The sequence below is a fragment of the Dipodomys merriami genome, unplaced genomic scaffold (assembly GCF_024711535.1).
Source record: "Dipodomys merriami isolate MVZ:Mamm:240054 unplaced genomic scaffold, mDipMer1.0.p SCAF_29, whole genome shotgun sequence".
Taxonomy (NCBI): domain Eukaryota; kingdom Metazoa; phylum Chordata; class Mammalia; order Rodentia; family Heteromyidae; genus Dipodomys; species Dipodomys merriami.
In genome coordinates this window covers 1,520,524-1,540,264 of record NW_027204381.1, presented here as the reverse complement: position 1 = coordinate 1,540,264, position 19,741 = coordinate 1,520,524, and the positions used below count along the sequence as shown (strand labels likewise).

The 19,741-nt window shown below is 37.0% G+C and overlaps 1 protein-coding gene across 1 annotated transcript in view; it reads left to right on the top strand.

The window, feature by feature from the left end:
- Positions 1–19,741, top strand: part of LOC138838810 (serine-protein kinase ATM-like) — a 97,876-nt gene that overhangs the window by 44,758 nt on the left and 33,377 nt on the right. Inside the window, exons 28-38 of the mRNA XM_070038160.1 lie at positions 495–621; positions 3,162–3,361; positions 4,840–5,014; positions 5,531–5,695; positions 7,088–7,220; positions 9,022–9,117; positions 11,613–11,775; positions 14,781–14,922; positions 16,488–16,664; positions 18,394–18,571; positions 19,341–19,428. Coding sequence (XP_069894261.1) covers positions 495–621; positions 3,162–3,361; positions 4,840–5,014; positions 5,531–5,695; positions 7,088–7,220; positions 9,022–9,117; positions 11,613–11,775; positions 14,781–14,922; positions 16,488–16,664; positions 18,394–18,571; positions 19,341–19,428 — 1,644 coding nt within the window. The remainder of the gene's footprint in view (positions 1–494; positions 622–3,161; positions 3,362–4,839; positions 5,015–5,530; positions 5,696–7,087; positions 7,221–9,021; positions 9,118–11,612; positions 11,776–14,780; positions 14,923–16,487; positions 16,665–18,393; positions 18,572–19,340; positions 19,429–19,741) is intronic.

Here is a 19,741-nt window from a genome sequence, read left to right as displayed (position 1 = left end):
TTGTCCCTGAACTCTTCGTGCTCAAGGCTAGCTTTCTACCACTTGAGCCACAGCCACTTTTGACTTTTTTGAGTAGCTTATTGGAGATAAGAATCTCAGGACTTTTCTGCCTATGCTGGTTTTGAAACACGATCCTCAGTCCTCAGCCTCTTGAGTAGCAAGTATACAGTGAACCACCAGCACCTGGCTAGTATAAAGCTTTTAAGGAAGACCTAAAGTGAAGTGAAACTAAGCTCATTTGTGAAGCTGCCACTAAAAAATTAGTTAAGCAGTCATCATTTAAGATTAGTAAATCCTCAGGGTTACAATGAGTCATATATGAGAGTTATAGCATTTTTGATTTTCATTAAAAATGAATTTTCAATAGATGAATAGTTTCTAAATGTGGGAGTTATTAAATAAGGTTTTGTTTTGGATGTTCACTGCTATAACAACAAAATGTGTGTTTCTTGATAATTTTGAGAATGATGATGATGTTTTCCTGTAACTCTTAGGGATTTGGATCCTGCTCCTAACCCACCTTGTTTCCCATCACATGTTATTAAAGCAACGTTTGCCTACATCAGCAATTGTCATAAAACCAAGCTTAAAAGCATCTTAGAAATTCTTTCCAAAAGCCCTGTAAGTATATAATTCTATTATAAAAATTGTCAGATAATTCCTCTTTCAGCTAGAAAGTCTGTATCAGTGCATCCTAAAAAAATGTAAAACTTATTTGAGTAATTAAAAGGAAAATGATTATTTATAAGTTCATACCTTTGTATATTAGCAGTTTACTGACATGTAAAACAAAAGGCTGAATTTTTGGTTTTGGTTGTTTTGGATAGTACTAGGCTTGATTTGCTAGGCAAATGTTTCCATTTTGAGCCAGACTCTCAGCTCAGGGCTGGAATTTTATAACACTAAAGGCATATCAGCTCAATTAGTCTCACAGAGTTTCCTGCCTGGGTTGGTTTTGAGCTGTGATCCTTAGATCTCAACCTCCTGAGTAGCTAGGATTACAGATGTGAACCATCAGTGCTCAGCCCAAGAGACTAATTTTAATGTACTATTTTGCATTTATCTGGAATCCAAACCAAATCTAAATTCTTTTACTTATTTTAAATATACTTTTGAATGCAGAATTTTGCTACACATTTTATGAATGTTATCTCCTCATTATTATTATTCTCACATTGAAAAAACAGATACCCAGCTGGCAATAGGCAAAAATGGAATGTAAACCAGGTCTGCATGTTCCCATAGCTCCTTTCTTTTATCATGTTGTCCTTCTATCTTAAAGAGAGACCGTATTTTTCCTGTTACCCTCTTAGGCCACTTAACATAATGTTTTACACAGAATATCCTCCCTACATATATTTGTCCAAGGAATGAAGAACTCAAGCAGACCAGGAAGCATTTCTTTGTTCAGGGAAATCAAATGAGTGTTAATTCATAATGCCCTTGAAGAATAAATAGGCCATCTGAAATTATAATATCAGACACAATTATTATATTTCATAGTTTTTCACAATTTGCACATTCCTTTTAATCCATGAAATAATTTAATTGCATAGATTATTGTTTTACAATATCGTTTGGTATTACTATTTTCCCCAGCATGTTTTTGGAGAAAGATAAATTCTTTCTTAGAAAGGGAATGTAGTATAGAAATGTCCAAATAAAGATGAAAGACATACAGCCATCTCTCCTATCCCCAAGACTGAAACAGTAAGTGCCCTCAAGCAGCTTTTAATGATTTTAAATGACTTTTGATGTTTAAAATACCCCAAGTGAAAGAATCTTCATGAAATCTCATCTCAAAGAACACTGTGGCAAAACGAAGATAGTAGAAATTTTCTTGGTTAATTTTTTTTTCTTTCTCCTTTCTTTCTCCTTTCTTTCTCCTTTCTTTCTCCTTTCCTTCTTCCCTTTTTCCCTCCCTCCCTCCTTTGCTTTCTTCTTTCTTTCTCTTTCTCTCTTCATTTCTTTCTCCTTCCTTCCTTCCTTCCTTCCTTCCTTCCTTTCTCTTCCCTTCTCTCCCTCCCTCCCTTCCTTCCCTCCCTTCTTTCTCTCTCTCTCTCTTTCTTTCTTTCTTTCTTTCTTTCTTTCTTTCTTTCTTTCTTTCTTTCTTTCTTTCTTGTTTTTCCTTTGTTCTTCCTTCTTTCCTTTCTTTCTTTGTAATAATTAGTCTGTTTTCCCCATTAGAATTTTTTTTTTTTTGGTCAGTCGTGCAGCTTGAACTCTGTGCCCTGGGCGCTGTCCCTGCACTCTTCAGCTCAAGGCGATCGCTCTACCTCTTGAGCCACATTGCCACTTCCAGTTTTTTAGTGGTTTATTGGAGGTAAGAGTCTCGGACTTTTCTGCCCAGGCTGGCTTTGAGCCATGATCCTCAGATCTCAGCCTCCTGAGTAGCTAGGATGACAGGTGTGAGCCACCGGCGCCTAGCTCCATTAGCACTTTTTTTTTTTTTTGGGTCCGGTCGTGGGGCCTGAACTCTGGGCCTGGGCGCTGTCCCTCAGCTCTTCAGCTCAAGGCTAGCGCTCTACCACTTGAGCCACAGTGCCACTTCCAGCTTTTTTCTTTTTGCTTATGTGTTGCTGAGGAATCGAACCCAGGGCCTCAGGCATATAAGGCAAGCGCTGTACCACTGAGCCACCTTCCCAGCCCCCATTAGCACTTTTTTAAAGGGAATTCAGAACCATCAAAAATGTTTTTCTGGGGCTGGGAAGGTGGCTCAGTGGTAGAGCACTTGTCTTGCGTGCCTGAGGCCCTGGGTTCGATTCCTCAGCACCACATAAGCAAAAAGAAAAAAGCCGGAAGTGGCACTGTGGCTCAAGTGGTAGAGTGCTAGCCTTGAACTGAAGAGCTGAGGGACAGCGCCCAGGCCCAGAGTTCGGGCCCCATGACTGGACCCCCCCCCCCAAAAAAAAAAACAAAAAAAACAAAAAAAAATGTTTTTCTGATGCATATCATACTTGCCTTTTTATAAATTTAAGTGGAAGGATAAAATTAATTTTTTTTATGTATTTTAAGGAGTTCTTTCTCATTATTAAAGTTTGGTCATGTATGGTCATATATATATAGACATATATACAGTCCTGTATACTGTTAAAATATATTTTTATAACTAAGCATATTTGACTAGACAAATTTTTACTCAATCTATGTTTATTTTCTAGGACTCCTATCAGAAAATTCTTCTAGCCATTTGTGAACAAGAAGCTGAGACAAATGATGTTTATAAGAAGCACAGAATTCTTAAAATGTATCATCTATTTGTTAGTTTATTACTGAAAGACATAAAAAGTGGCTTGGGAGGAGCATGGGCCTTTGTTCTTCGAGATGTTATTTATACTTTGATTCACTCTATCAATAAAAGGTAAACAATATACAAACAGAATATAAGCAGTAAAGTATTTAAACTGTTCTTTTTCTTTTCTTTCTTTATCTTTATCTTTTTCTTTTTCTTTTTTTTTGTGGGTCGTGGGGCTTGAACTCTGGGCCTGGGTACTCCGGGCCTCAGCTCTTCAGCTCAAGGCGAGTGCTCTACCACTTGAGCCATAGTGCCACTTCCAGTTTTCTGGTGGTATATTGGAGATATGAGTCTCAAGGACTTTCCTGCCTGGCCTGGCTTTGAACTGTGATCCTCAGATCTCAGCCTCCTGCATAGCTAGGATTACAGGCATGAGCCACCAGCACCCGACTAAACTGTTCTTTTAATAAAATTTATATGTTTCTATAAGGTGGAGTATTGCTGTCAAAATAATGCTTTTCAAGATATTTATTACCTATAATTTTTTAATTTTATACATAAAATTGTACATATTTATGGGGTAACTTGTGAAGTTTTTGTTGTTGTTTGGTGTATCTGTAGGGGGGAGGGGGATGGTTCTAGGTCTTGAACTCAGGTCCTAGGCAGGCACAGTTCCCTGAACTCTTTTGCTCAAGGCTAGCACTCTACCATTTGAGCCTCAGCTCCACCTCCGGCTTTTTGTGGTTAATTGGAAATAAGAGTCTCATAGCCTAGACTGGCTTAGAACTGTTGATCCTCAGATCTCAGTCTTCTGAGTCTGGGCTTGTAGATGTAAAACACTGGCATCTAGCACTTGTGGTATTTTGATACATGTATATATTGCATGATATTGAAGTTGGGCTCAGCATATTAATCTCATTATTTCTGTGCAGTCAGAACATTCAAAATCCTTAATTTGAAATATACAGTATGTTATTGTTATCTGTATTCACTGCTGCGTAGTAGAAACACCAGAATTACTTTTTCCTAATCAGCTGGACTTTAGTTCTTCAATTTTACTTCTCTTTTATTCACTAGGTAGCCCAGACTGGACTGGAACTTTCTTTTTTTGTTGTTTGTTTTGTTCATAGGGCTTGAACTCAGGGCCTGGGTAATGTGCCTGAGCTCTTTTGCTCCAGGCTAGTGCTCTGCCACTTTGAGCCACAGTATCACTTCTGGTTAGAGCCTATGTTGGCTTTGAACCACAATCATTAGCTCTCTGGCTCCTGAGTAGCTAGGATTATAGGCTTAAGCCACTGGTGCCTGACTTTTGCCTGGAGCTTTCTGTGTAACTCATGCTGGCCTCAAATTTGAAATTTTCTGCCTCTGCCTTCAAAGGGCTTGGATTACAAGTGATTTAGTAACTAACTGTTTACCAAGCTTTCTCCATTCCTCTCCTACCTTCTTGGGACCACTATCAGGACTACTTTCAGTTTCTAGAAGGCATTAGATATGAAAATGAGTTTATGTCAAGCTGCCTCAGGATAGACATGTAAGTAAAAATGACTTGAATGATTTTATTTCAAAGTAGTTTTCCTAGAACCTGTTCTTTTTCTTTCTGTTAGGCCTTCTCATTTCATAGATGTGACATCACGTAGCTTCTCCCTTTGTTGTGATTTACTTAGTCGGGTTTGCCAGACTGCAGTGACTCACTGTAAGGATGCTTTGGAAAACCATCTTCACCTAATCGTTGGAACACTCATACCCCTTGTGGATGATAAGATGCAAGTTCAGAAACAGGTAATTTTCTAATTTGTCTTCAAAATGCTATTTGTGATATATTACTAAAAATATTATTAGGAGCTAAATATTTTCTGCTTATTTGATCTGATCAGTAATTTTATTGAGAATTTAATTGTTGGAAGGATATTTTCAGTGAATTAATCTTTTTCATTAGTTCAGGACAGAACACTTGATAATTCTAATCTAATAAGTAATCCAGTAGTTTTGCCTATTACTTACTCTTTAGTATAATAGCCAAAATAGGATGACGGTTCACATCATTATGATGTTGTGTGAAATAGTACTCATATTAAATGTGTCACAAATATTGGATTTTTTATATTTCAGTACCTGCCTTTTGTAGTACATGTCTGCTGAGTTTTCTGAAAACACAAAAACTAAATGGTGTTATTAGAGTATTTTGTCTGAACTAGGTTGGCAAAGTTTTCATCACTTATTATAGTAACATTTAATTTTTTTTATTTTGAAATATGAAAGACTTTTCCTATTTTAATTTTCCTTTTAATTATTTAGGTCTTGGACTTGCTGAAATACTTAGTGATAGATAACAAGGATAATGAAAACCTCTATGTCACAATTAAGCTTTTAGATCCTTTTCCTGATCGTGTTGTTTTTAAGGATTTACGTATTATTCAGCAGAAAATCAAATACAGTAGAGGACCCTTTTCACTCTTGGAGGTAATAAAAATTATTATCTTGTTACTCTTCTATATCAGAGGACATAGACAATAATTCTTTTTAAAAACCTCTAATAATCTAGTGGCAAAAATTTGATACTTTATTGTAGAAAAAAAAAAAAAAACCTGCCTTGCATGCATGAGGTCCTGGGTTTGATTCCTTAGCACCATAAGCAGAAAAAGCCAGAAGTGGTGCTGTAGCTCAAGTGGTAGAGCGCTAGCCTTGAGCTGAAGAGCTGAGGGACAGTGCCCAGGCCCAGAGTTCAAGCCCCACAACCGAAAAAATTTAAAAAAAAAACAAAAAAACCCTGATACCATATGAGGTCTACCTTCTGTGAAATAATGTATTTTTACTTTCTCATGATGCTGCATTTAAAGCATAGATAGCAAGGCTTTCTAGTAAATATATGAGTTTGCTTTTTTTTTTTTAATTTTTGTTCTGGTCTTGCAGCTTGAACTCAGGACCTAGACACTGTCCCTGTACTCTTTTCCTCAAGGCTAGCACTCTACCACTTGAGCTACAGTTCCATTTCTGACTTCTTTTAGTGTTTAATTAGAGATAAGAGTCTTATGCACTGTCTTACCCTGGCTGGGTTCAAAATACAATCCTCAGATTTAAGACTCCTGAGTAGCTAGGATTATAGGCATGAGCGACCAGCGCCTGGCTAAGATATGAATTTTAATAGCCAAGGAATGTGCTATAAAATATTCTTGACACACTTAAGAACTTATGGCCCACTGATATTTCATAATTACCATCAGGTGCTTTGTGTTAGAGATAATATTTAACACTTTAAAGAATATTTCAAGTTTTAATTCTTTAAGCTTTATCAACTTCAAAATTATGTTTGCATGTATTCATAAATCTGATCATATTTTTAAAATCATAGTCTATTTGTCTCTCGACATGAAAATGTACTTAATATACATTGAAGTATAAAATTACAGTTAAAACAAAAAATAAAACCATTAAAAATTTTGAAATCTAACTGGATTATCAAGAAAGGAATTTTAGAATTGTAGAGCCGGAAGTAGAAGCAGGAATTTATTTTTCCTCAGATTGATGAGTCAGTATTAGTGAAAGCACTTAACAAATTTTTTTAAATGTATTATTTGGAGCTGGGAATGTGGCTTAGTGATGGAGTGCTTGCCTAGCATGGATGAAGCCCTGGGTTCAATTCCTCAGCACCACATAAGCAGAAAAGCCAGAAGTGGCGCTGTGGCTCAAGTGGTAGAGTGCTGGCCTTGAGCAAAAGAAATCTCAAGGCCAGCGCCCAGGCCCTGAATTCAAGCCCCAGGACTTGCACAAATGTGTGTGTATGTGTGTGTATTATTTAGACCATGCAATACATATTAAAAGCAAGTTACATTATAAACTAATACTCTCTTCTAGGAAATTAACCATTTTCTCTCAGTAAGTGTTTATGATGCACTTCCATTGACAAGGCTTGAAGGATTAAAAGAGCTTCGGAGACAGTTGGAACAGCATAAAGATCAGATGATGGATCTTATGAAAGCCTCTCAGGGTAAAAAATCTATCATTTATATTTAACTTTCTTTTTAATATTATTTATTTTATTTATTGGCTGGGGATTAAAACTAGGTCCTCATAAATGCTAGAAATGCAATGTACTACTGAGCCATATCAAAGAACCTTTTCTTATATTTTTCTTTTATTTAACTGCCACAGACCTAGAGTTGAACCTCATAATTTCTCACCTAAACAAAATGGCAGGGCTGGGAAGGTGGCTCAGTGGTAGAGCACTTGCCTTGTATGCATGAGGCCCTGGGCTCCATTCCTCAGCACCACATAAGCAGAAGAAAAAAAGAAAAGCCAGAAGTGGTGCTGTGGCTCAAGTGGTAGAGAGCTAACCTTGAGCTGAAGAGCTGAGGGACAGCACCCAGGCCCAGAGTTCAGGCCCCCGACCGGACTCACCCCATCCAAAAAAAAAGGTGGCTATAACGAGTCTTCTCACTTTAAAATTATTCCCATTTTTTCCCAATATTCTATCAGAATAAATTTTCTAACTTCAAATATGACCATGTTATTCTTCAATTTTATCAGCTTTTTGTTGTCTAAAACAAAATTCTTCAGTATAAACTATACAAGATAATGTATTTTTGTTGTTGTTGTTGTTGGTTGTGGGGCTTGAACTCTGGGCCTGGGTGCTGTCCCTCAGCTCTTTTTTTTTTTTTTTTTTGGTCCGGTCGTGGGGCCTGAACTCTGGGCCTGGGCGCTGTCCCTCAGCTCTTCAGCTCAAGGCTAGCACTCTACCACTTGAGCCATAGCTCCACTTCCGTCTTTTTTCTTTTTGCTTATGTGGTGCTGGGGAATCGAACCCAGGGCCTCAGACATGCAAGGCAAGCGCTCTACCACTGAGCCACCTTCCCAGCCCAAGATAATGTATTTTTGACTTGTACATCAATCTACTTGAAAAAAAGAAATGTATTTTCATCTTGTTTTAGTTATAGGTATGCATTGTGCTATGTATATGTGTATATATACTTTTTTTTTTTGGTCTATCATGGGGCTTGAACTCTGGGCCCGGATCTTTTCAGCTCAAGGCAAGCTCTCTACCACAGCACTACTTCCAGTTTTCTGGTGGTTAGTTGGAGATAAGAGTCTCATGGACTTTCCTGCCTGGGCTGGCTTTGAACTGCGATCCTCAGATCTCAGCCTCCCAAGTAGTTAGATTACAGGTGTGAGCCACCGGTGCCTGGCAAAACATGTACACTTATATTGATGTGATTAGTATCTCTTCTCCTATGTGTTTTATGTTGTGTGCTCTGCCCTGTATAATAACACCATTAGTTATTTGTTATTAAATTCTAATGGACTAAAATTAAGGCTCATTTAAAATTCTAATATTTGATTGTACTCGCACTTAGCAAGTTCTTGCTAGCATGTGTGGATAGTGACTGTCTTTGGACACTGTGGATTGTAGGTATTTCTGTCTGCTGGACAGTGCTGGTCTAGATTCTGAATGCAAGATGTTAAATGAAGCAGATTATAAAATCCCTTCTTGCTTTAAAGTACAGTGCTTCTTGTATTTCTGGTTGTTTATGATTTTCACTAAAGTTTTAATGTCTATACACATTTGTTCAAGATAATTTTCTTTCTGCTAAGTAGTATGATCACTTCTGTAGGATTCTGTTTCATGAGAATGTTCAAATTTACATACTGTACTTTTTTAGCTGCTAATACCTTAAAACCTTTTTTTAAAACTTTGCAAAAATTTTCTAGTCAGATAACAGTTTATTTGCAGATTATAAAAGTGCGTGTTGTGCTCGTGATAATTTGAACTAACTTTTCTAAATTACTCCTAGAAAACCCACATGATGGCATTGTGGTGAAGCTAGTTGTCAGTTTGTTGCAGTTATCCAAGATGGCGGTTAACCAGACTGGAGAAAGAGAAGTTCTAGGTAAATTGTAGTTAAAGGAATGTAGACCTTTTGAGTTAAAGTGCTCATCTTTTTTTTTTTTTCCTTTTTTTGAGCTAAACTGGCATAAAACTCATGATCATTCTGCCTCAGCCTCCCAAGTGCTGAGATTCTAGGTGTGCCCCATTATGCCCAGTTGAAGTGTAATCTTTAAAATGTTCTCAAAGAATGTAAAAGGTTGTCATGAGAAGTATGGGGAATATTTCTGTTTCATTCAAGTATCCCCAAGAAGTCTCCCTTCCTTCTTCCTTAAATATTCACATAAAATTAGAAATTAGCAATTTACATTTATAGGTAACTATTAATTTGCAAAAAGCCTTAACAGATTTTGGGAAATTCAGGAACATCCACTTGTGGAATGATGTTGTAAGTTAACTGACTTCTCTAATATTACTTTAACGAACTGATATTCAATGTCTTTCTTTTTTTTGGGGGGGGGTGGTTGCGAGGCCTGAACTCAGCTCTTCAGCTCAAGGCTCTATCACTGGAGCCACAGCACCACTTCTGGCTTTTTCTGCTTATCTGGTGCTAAGGAATCAAATCCAGGGCCTCATGCATGCAAGGCAAGCACTCTACCACTGAGCCACCTTCCCAGCCCTCAATGTCTTTTCTATATGTAATAAGAATAATAGACTTTGACGGATGGATTATAAGAAAACATTGAAAACAAAAACATTTCCTACTGCCCTTTGGCATAAAATCTTATATAAGATAAATAGGCAACATAAGGTGCTGGTGGTGTGTAATCCTATCATCCTAGTCACTAAAAAGACTGAGCTCTAGAGGAAAGTGACTCAAAGCCAGCCTGGGCAGAAAAGTCCATGAGTCTCTATCTCCAGAATAGACAGTAAAAAGCTGGGATGGAGCCCGGCGCAGGTGGCACATGCCTGTATTCCTAGCTACTCAGGAGGCTGAGATCTGAGGATCATGATTCAAAGCCAGCCTGAACAGGAAAATCCGAGAGACTCTTATCTACAATAAACCACTAGAAAACCGGAAGTGGCAATGTGGCTCAAATGGTAGAGTGCTAGCCTTGAGCTGAAGAACTGAGTTCAAGCCCCACAACTCACCAAAAAAGGAAAAGCTGGGATGGGGATATGCTTAAGTGATCAAAAACCAACTAAACAAGCAAGCTTAGCCAAACAAATAGAAAGCCCTGAATTCACATTGGTACCACAAAAAATAAACATAAATAATAATAATAAACAGACAATATCATGTCTACTATGGGTTTTTAGATTTAATGATCACATGATTGGGGGAAAAATTCATACAGTTGAAGTTAACTTGTAGCTGTCATGGTTGTTGTTTCTGAAAGAAAATAGGAAGGATAAGTGGTATGTATAGCTTTGAACTAAAGAATCTCAGGAGTAGAGCCCAGGCCCTGAATTAAAGCCCCAGGACTGGCACAAAAAAAAGGAAATAGGCAATTCCAGTTAGAATAGTACTTAAAAGAAATGTCCAACATGAAGTTAATAAAAGAGTCGAAGGGCTGGGTACTGGTGGCTCATGCCTATAATCCTAGCTACTGAGGCTGAGGTCTGAGGAAGGCAGTTCAAAGCCAGTCTGAGCAGGAAGTCCATGAAACTCTTACTTCCATTGAACCACCAGAAAACTGAAAGTGGCACTGTGGCTAAAAGTGGTAGAGCACCAGCCTTGAGCAAGAATTCAGGGACAGCACTCAGGCCCTGAGTACAAGGCCTATAACCAACAAAAAAAAGAGTTGAAGTTCTTATATACACTTTGTATTTGTTAGAAGTGAGTCACTCACAGGTATGGAAATTAGGCTTCATCTTTTGAAAGAAAGATTGTCAAAATATACACCACTGTGACTGGGAACTAGCATGAGGAGTTCTGGGATTATGAAAATGCTCTATCGTGGGGCTGGGAAGGTGGCTCAGTGGTAGAGCGCTTGCCTTGCATGCATGAGGCCCTGGGTTCAATTCCTCAGCACCACATAAGCAAAAAGAAAAAAGCCAGAAGTGGCGCTGTGGCTCAAGTGGTAGAGCACTAGCCTTGAGCTGAAGAGCTGAGGGACAGCGCCCAGGCCCAGAGTTCAGGCCCCACAACCGGACCCTCCCCCCTAAAAAAAGAAAATGCTCTATCTTCATTTGGCAGCGATAACAGGGAAAACATTATAAAACTTTTACTGAATTGTGTTTAAGATTTATGGAGAAACTCCCCAAAATGGTAACAGTTTTAAGGTTGAGTAAATACTCTCTCAGCCATATTGGACTTAGATTCTTAGTTATTCATATTTTGTTATCTCCTATCATCTGTGGGGTAAAGAATCTGTTCCCACATGATAAATAAAGGAAATTATGCAGTGTTTTGTGGCTTCTTGAATCTATTCATAATATACTGAAATCTTGAAGCATGACAAAACAGTATTATATTTTTTAATTAGCAAATTTGTTGCATATTATGCTTGTATGTTATGTTTATGACTCTAGTAAAATAGAATTTCTGTTATGTAGAGGCTGTTGGAAGCTGTCTAGGAGAAGTAGGTCCTATAGATTTTTCTACGATAGCTATACAACATAGTAAAGATATATCTTATGCCAAGACTCTTGAAGACAAAGAGCTTGAATGGACCTTACTGATGCTGACCTACCTGAATAATACACTAGTAGAAGATTGGTGAGTATTTATGGTTAACATATATTTGATCACACTTATTTAATCTGACATTCAAGAAGAAGGATACTTAATGTCGATTAGCATCTCCAAAATTAAGTTTTGTCTTTTAAGTTCTTCTACTTTTTTTTTTTTTGGTGCCAGTAATAGGGCTTGAACTCAAGGCCAAGGCACTGTCCTGCAGCTTTTTTGCTTAAAGCTAGCGCTCTACCACTTCAGCCACAGCTCCACTTCTGGCTTTTGGTATTTAATTTGAGGTAAAAGTGGCACGGACCTTTCTGTCCAGTCTCTCTTTAAACCACTGTCTTCAGATCTCAGCCTCCTAAGTAGCTAGGTATAGACATGAATCACTAGTACCTGGCAAGTTCTCATACTTTTTTAAAGTCATGTATACTTTTTTTTCATTTTCTTAATTCACGTAATTATTGACTTTACTGTGTTGCAAGAGTTGCCATAGTCATGAGGATTCCAAATAAGGTCTATATTAAATTCCAGTAAGAATAGACAGTCAACAAATAAGAAAACTACTAGATGGTTCCACATTCAGTTAGAGAAATGTAGAGTACTACTTTTAACACTTGTCAACATTAGAGGTTTGATCCTTTTAAATACGAAGAAAAAAGTGGTTTTGTTATGGGGTTTTTTTTCTTTTGTTTGTTTTTGTGCCAATCCTGAGGCTCATAGTCAGAGCCTCTCATTATCTCTAAGCTTTTTTGTACAAGGCTAGCTCTCTACACTTGAGCCATAGCTTCACTTATGGCTTTTGGGGATTAATTAGACTTAAGAGTCTCACATACTTTCCTGCCTGGGCTGACTAAGCCTCAGTTTTTGGCCTCCTATGTAGCTAGGATTACAGGCATGAGCCACCAGCCTCTGACTTGAGAAAAAGGTTTTTTTAAATTATTTTTTGAAAGATAAATTTGTTTTAATTTTTTTACTTCTTTCTTTTTTCATAGTGGTACTGCAGTTTATACTCAGGACCTTGTACTTGCTAGGCAAAATACTCTACTATTTATACCACACACTAGCTCCCCAGCAAAAATTTTCTAGCCCCAGAAATCTTAAGCTAATCAGACAGAATTTCTATTACTCATTTATTTCTTGACAAAAACAAATTTGCAAGATATTATTAGCATTTCAGCCTTCAGTTTGTGAGATTCCTTTTGAGTAACACCTCCTTTGTATGCTAAAGCCCCTAAACTTTCTACTGATTTTTTTTTCCTGCCTGAATAAAGGTAGAAAAAAATTGTACCTATGCTTTATTATTTGCATGCTGAAATCACACTAGTATCTCTACATCTTTTGCTGAAAACCAACTTGGATCATTTAATGATTGCAAGTTTTCAGTGAAAAATCTTTCTTCAAAAACTGTTCCACACTGACATAATGGCATATACCTGTAATCATAGCTACTTGAAGGCAGGGATAGGAGGATCAAGGTCTTAGACCAGATTGGGCACTGAGAACCTATCTGAAATACCTCATCTACCATCTTCCTCACTACCTGGCTTCTTCCTGATTTTTCGCCTATCTCACTCTAGCTTCCCTGTTAGAATGCCTTGCTCTTATTGTCTCACGGCTTTTTGGGGATCACTCAGAGATCATATCAAATGGCACTTCCTCAAAGAAGTCAGCCATCTGTGAGGACGGTGACAGTCAATAAATCAGAAAAGTGGGACTAATTATGATTAAGAAATTGCATTTTATTTAAAGTATATAAGGAAGCCATGAAGTTTGGGTAGCCTACCTTTTGGTCTGACTTTTGTATGGTAAATGGATTCCAAAGAGGTAAAAGTGAAAACAGAAAGATTAGATAGGGGGGCTGGGAAGGTGGCTCAGTGGTAGAGTGCTTGCCTTGTATGCATGAGGCCCTGGATTCAATTCCTCAGCACCACAATAAGCAGAAAAAGCCACAAGTGGTGCTATGGCTAAAGAGCCTGAGGGATAGTGCCCAGGCCCAGAGTTCAGGCCCCGCGACCAACTGGAAAAAAAAAAAAAAAGAAAAGAAAGATCAGATAGGAAATCATTGCAGAAGAGAAAAAGGGTGACTTGGATTTTAGGGTATTTAGTAATGGAGGTGAGAGACATGGGTAGAACCAGGAGAGATCTGGGGTTTTTTTTTGGGTCGGTTGTGGGGCTTGAACCCAGCTCGGACACTGTTCCTGATTTCTTCAGCTCAAGGCTAGCACTCTACCACTTAAGCCACAGTGCCACTTCTGGTTTTCTGGTGGTTAATTGGAGATAAGAGTCTCATGGACATTCCTGCCTGGGCTGGCTTTGAACCGCAATGCTTAGATGTCAGTCTCCTGAGTAGGTAGGATTACAGATGTGAGCCACTGGCGCTTGGCTGTTGGACTTTTTTACTAGAGATATTGGATGCCATAATTAATGATTCTCAACTAGATTTCAATCAAAATAAATATAAAAAAATTTTTTGGGGGGTGATCCGGTCATGGGGCCTGAACTCTGGGCCTGGGCGCTGTCCCTCAGCCCTTCAGCTTAAGGCTAGTGCTCTACCACTTGAGCCACAGCGCCACTTCCGGCTTTTTTTTCTTTTTGCTTATGTGGTGCTGAGGAATCAAACCCAGGGCCTCAGGCATGCAAGGCAAGCACTCTACCACTGAGCCACCTTCCCAGCCCAAATACAAAATTTTAAAATAATCTTATCATTGGCGATAAAATGCCTTTCTGTCTCACCTCAAATTATTTGTGTCCCCAGAAAAAATACCAAAATATGATTTTGCTCATGTGCATCAGTATTTTAGTCTTATTCCTCATACTTATTATTATTAGGCTGTGTTATTTCTTACTTTTTTAATGAATCAATTTATGGCATCATTGTATAAACATCATTGTGTAGAATGGAGAGGATTGTCATTGCAGTGATAATTTTTACTATAATGTTGAATTTTATAGATGTAAAACTTACTATGTTATAGAATTTCGTTTTTAAGTACCTGTGGAAGTTTGCTAAACATTCAAGATTAAATGAACTATGTGTTTTTCAGTGTCAAAGTACGATCAGCTGCTGTTACCTGTTTGAAAAACATTTTAGCCACAGAGACTGGACATAGATTCTGGGATATTTATAAGAAGACAGCTGATCCTATGCTGGCCTATCTGCAGCCATTTAGAACATCAAGGAAAAAGGTTTGGCCCATGTAAATGTTTGTTAAATTCCTACCATACCTGGAATAGTTCTATTTGCTTTGTGTTTTAATTACCAAATTGATTAAAATAATAGTACAATAATATTTAACCTTTTCCTAGAAATGATTTAAACTATTTCTTGAATCCCAAGGATTTGTTGTTATGACAGGTTAAGAAAAACAGATTGATAAAATCTACAGAAGTGATGGTTGATTTGGGGTTAGGGAAAAATTATAGGGGAGTGGGGATAACTTGGAAATTCACTTGAGCCACACCTCTGCCCCTTTTTGCCTTGACTATTTTAAGGTAGGATCTTTGTTTTACTCTCAGGCCAGTTTGGGCTACAATCCTCCTTATGCTTTCCCATGTCATTAGGGATAACAGACAACTGCCACTGCACCCAGCCATTTTGCTTCCCTGGTAGCCAGTATAACACATACTACTGTGCCCAACCATTGATTTAGAACTGGGATGGCCTTGAACTTTGATTCTCCTGATTTTAGTCTCTCAAGTAGTTAGCATTACAGGCTTGATCCAGCCCATCTGGCTTAAGAAAACCTTTTTGTTTTAGGAAAAGAAAACCTAATCTTTTGATTTCTTTGATTCTAGATATGACTTAAAGATATTATGACTTGCAATCAAGCCATTATTTCTTTAGGAAGCTAATATATCAGTTTCCACTTGAGCCATGCACCCTGCTCTATATCATAGCTCCCTAGTGGGACATAAGCTGAGCTGTAGATTGCTTCTTTCCCACATGGATTTTTACAAAGTTCTATTGAATGTACTCCTGTGCAAGATGTTAAGGAACTCCTGCATCTAATCATTCTCTTTTTTTGTCTAAGCATTCTTTTCTTTTTATAAAATGACTGAAAAATGCATAGATGAATTCCTACCAGTTTAATTTCAATAAATGCTACTTCATCATTGAAGTATTTTAATGTATCATTTTTGTTCTTTTAAAATCAATTTTGATCTTACTAAAGTTAATAGTAACATAAACTTAATGCAACTTATTAAGTACTATATTTTTAACATTTAAAAGGATTGCATTTTATTTTGAAATTAATGCCCTTTGGTAGACTAGAATTGTTTTGTTTTGTTTTTTCACATGAGTCGAAGTTTGTGAAATGTAACAGACACATTAACACATCCAGAGAGTGACAGAACTGGTTTTCTGTTACCTGGACCAGTAAAGCTTTTTGACATCCTACTCTGCCTATGAAATAAATATGTTTTGTCAGGAAATAGCTCTAGCATGTGAAAATAAACTGCCCCAAAGCCAAAAACAACTCCCCAGAAACCAGAGATAAGTATGCTTGTTGTTTGTTTTATTCTTGCAGTACTAAGGAATTTAGAGCCTTACTTTTCTAGGCATGTGTTCTACCAGTTGAATTACATACCCTGATCCAAAATTGTTTTAATTTTTAAATTAACTGTTATGTCTAACTCTAGTTTTAAATATATTTAATGTTATTTAGAAGCAAATTTGTGCCTGGATAGTTCTGTTAAACAGGAAAGGTAAATAGTTTTCTGATTCTCCTATTTACATTTTCTGATTATAGTTTTTAGAGGTACCCAGACTTGACAAAGAATGCCCATTAGAATACCTGGATGATACAAATCTGTGGATTCCTCAAAGTGAAAATCATGACATTTGGATAAAGAACCTAACATGTGCTTTTTTGGACAGCGGAAGCATAAAAAGCGAAATTCTTCAGTTACTGAAGCCAATGTGTGAGGTAAGAAGACTAATATAGTCCAACTTAATTTCTCTTTTTACTTTCCCTTCCCATTCTCCTTTGGCTTCTGTGTCTGACTATGATGAACTTCGTATCTAAGAGGAATGCTAAATGTTATACATCTTTGTACAGTGTGTGCTTTGTTGCTGGAGTTTACTAGAGTGACATCTTTGTTTAGTCATAGTTTACACAGTAGGTTTCAGGTTGGAATGGCAGCATACTAGATGCATTCTAACAGGTACTTTGAGTAATTTATTAGGAAGAACGAAGTACAAAGTACTGATGATGGTGAATTATTTGTGCTTATTAAAAGTAGCTCTTTAAGTCTGATAAGAGCATTGCCATTTACTTTCTCTGATATGCTTTTGGATTGAGGGAGAGAATGCACAAGTGTTGAGTGTGATGAATGGTAAAAATATGGTTGAATGCCCTTTTAATGTGCCATAAGTATTAAAAACTTGAGAGTACAATTACTCAGATTTTATACCTAGAAATCAGGATTTTTAAAAGCTCTCTGCTTGGTACAGATGGCTCATGCCTATAAACCTAGCTGCTCAGGAAGCAGAAATCGAAAATGCTATAGTTTAAAGCCAGTTAGACAAAAAAGTTTTCAAGGTTGGCCTTGGCATAAAAATTTGTAAGACTGCCCTCCTCCCATCTTAACAGAAAAATCTCTGTACAGTGTTACGTCACTCATCCTAGCTATTCAAGAAGCATAAATAAGAGACCAGTAGAGATACAGTAGACGTTGCTAAAAAATGAGATGTTATCTCAAAAGCAATCAGAGCAAAAGGGGTGGAGGTTGGCCTAAGCAGTAAAGCACTGCCTAGAATCATGAAATCCTGAGATCAAATTCCAGTAAGTAAAAAACAAACAAAAAAACTTAACATATTTAACTTGACTGTTGTAACTCATTTCTGAGTATAGAAAATAAACAATCTTCAGTTTTTCTCTTAAACTTTGGTACCTTTTTCCTCTTTACACCAAAACAAGAAACTGCTTCTGTTATTACTACACTTTTAAGCTCTGAAATGGTATTAATAGTAGTGACAATTTCATTTGTAAGCAGTATCTTATTTCAATATTCTAGTGGCTTAGACTGGAAATGATCAACTATGGTGTAATTAACAGACACTTAATGCAAATACATTAGCTTAGAATGTTCTATAAAAACACTTTTTTGTTTACAATTTAAGCACATGAGTCTATCACTTTTTTTGGATATTACTTGAGTTTGAACTCAGGACATCATGTTTGTTGGACAGGTTCTCTACTGCTGAGCCATGCTTTGAGATAGTCTCTTTGCCAAGAATGTGCCTGGCTTGTGATCCACTGATTTCCCATAGTTGTTGAAATGACAGATGTACATCACCTCATCCAACTTTTACCATTAAGATTGAATCTCATGGGTTTTTCTGCTAGGACTGGCCTGGAACTGGTTCCTCCCAGTCTCAGCCTCCCATGTAGTTTAGGATGAGAAGCATGTGCCACTATCTCCAGCTATGGATTGAGATGTTGTCTTGGAAAATTTTCTGTCTGGGCTGGCCTGGAACCACTATCTTCCCAATCTCAGCCTCCAGAATAGCTAGAATAATAGGTGTGAGCCACCAGTACCTGAAAAACTTTCTTTTTTTTTTTTTTAAGTTTAATATGTCAATAATAGACATGAAAATTTTAAAATGTGTTACTTCTATTCAAACGCTTGAGGGGCTATGTTTGTATGTTTTAGGTGAAGACTGACTTTTGTCAGACTGTGCTTCCATACTTGATTCATGATATCTTACTCCAAGATACAAATCAATCATGGAGAAATCTTCTTTCTATACACATTCAGGGATTTTTCACAAGCTCTTTCAAACACTCCTCACAAACAAGTCGATCTGCAACCCCAGCCAATTTTGATTCAGGTATTCTGTTAAATTGCTAATGTTTATACTACTTTCAGATGGGTTTGAGTATCATCAAAAACACTTGTACTTCAGTAACTCTCAATTTCTGTTTCTTCAACTAGTTAGTGGAAATAAAGATTTTACTAAGTTTTCAATGATATAACATTTGTAAAGCATCTAGGATAAAATCTTAATGTATCTTACAGTCAATTTGGATATTCATGATGGGTGGCAGTTTAACTTTCAGTATCTAACACACTTTTTGGCACTGGCAATACAGATGAGAAACATATGTTCCTCCCTTTCTAGCAATGGAAAAAAACCCACATAAATAAATAAATAAGCTCAATGAAATATTGGCTACTATGATGGAATTGTCATAGTTTTAAACCTCTGGCCAACTAATTTTTAAAAGCAGCCTTCATATTACAAAAGCATGCCTATTAAAAGTTGTATAAATTCTAAAAATTGAAGTTATTCATAATCCTGTAATCTAAGATAACTCAGTTAACATTTGAAATATTTCCTACTTGTTGTTTTTTTAGGGAAAAATTGGATTGTACTTAAATTACTCTTCCTACTTCTCAGTTATATTAAACATATTGTTTCTTTTAAAAAATAAATACCATTAAGTTGCATTTATTTGTATTTATTAAGATCCAGTTTTGTGTTGGGTACTGCCACCATCATCTTATAAATGTGGAGAGAAAGACAGTTGCATAGACAGGAAGGGAGATTGTCTCAGCAAATCTGGCAGGGACTGAGAAGAGATATCTTTGTTTGTCAGAGTCAGAGAATATTTTCCGATGCTGTTTGGATAAAAAATCACAAAGAACAATGCTTGCTGTTATAGACTACATGAGAAGACAAAAGAGGTAATAATAGTAATGAAATAATGTTGCTTCTTGGGCTTAGGGATTTAGACGTATAACTTGTTACTGCTGAATTTTAACCTGATTATTTTATGGAAAGCAGCTACAGAAGACAATATTGAATTGGCATGATTCTTCTATTTCCTTATAGTATTTAGGATCGCACTTTGGTTGGCCAGTTTTGGAAATTCTAGTCCCAGGTTTACCGGTAATAGTGTTTACCTAGCTAAGTCATAAGGGCTTTAGGGACTTTATTTCATCAACAAAGCTGTGGAAAAGGAGCGAGTGATTTTCCAGTTATTTTTAATAATATTGC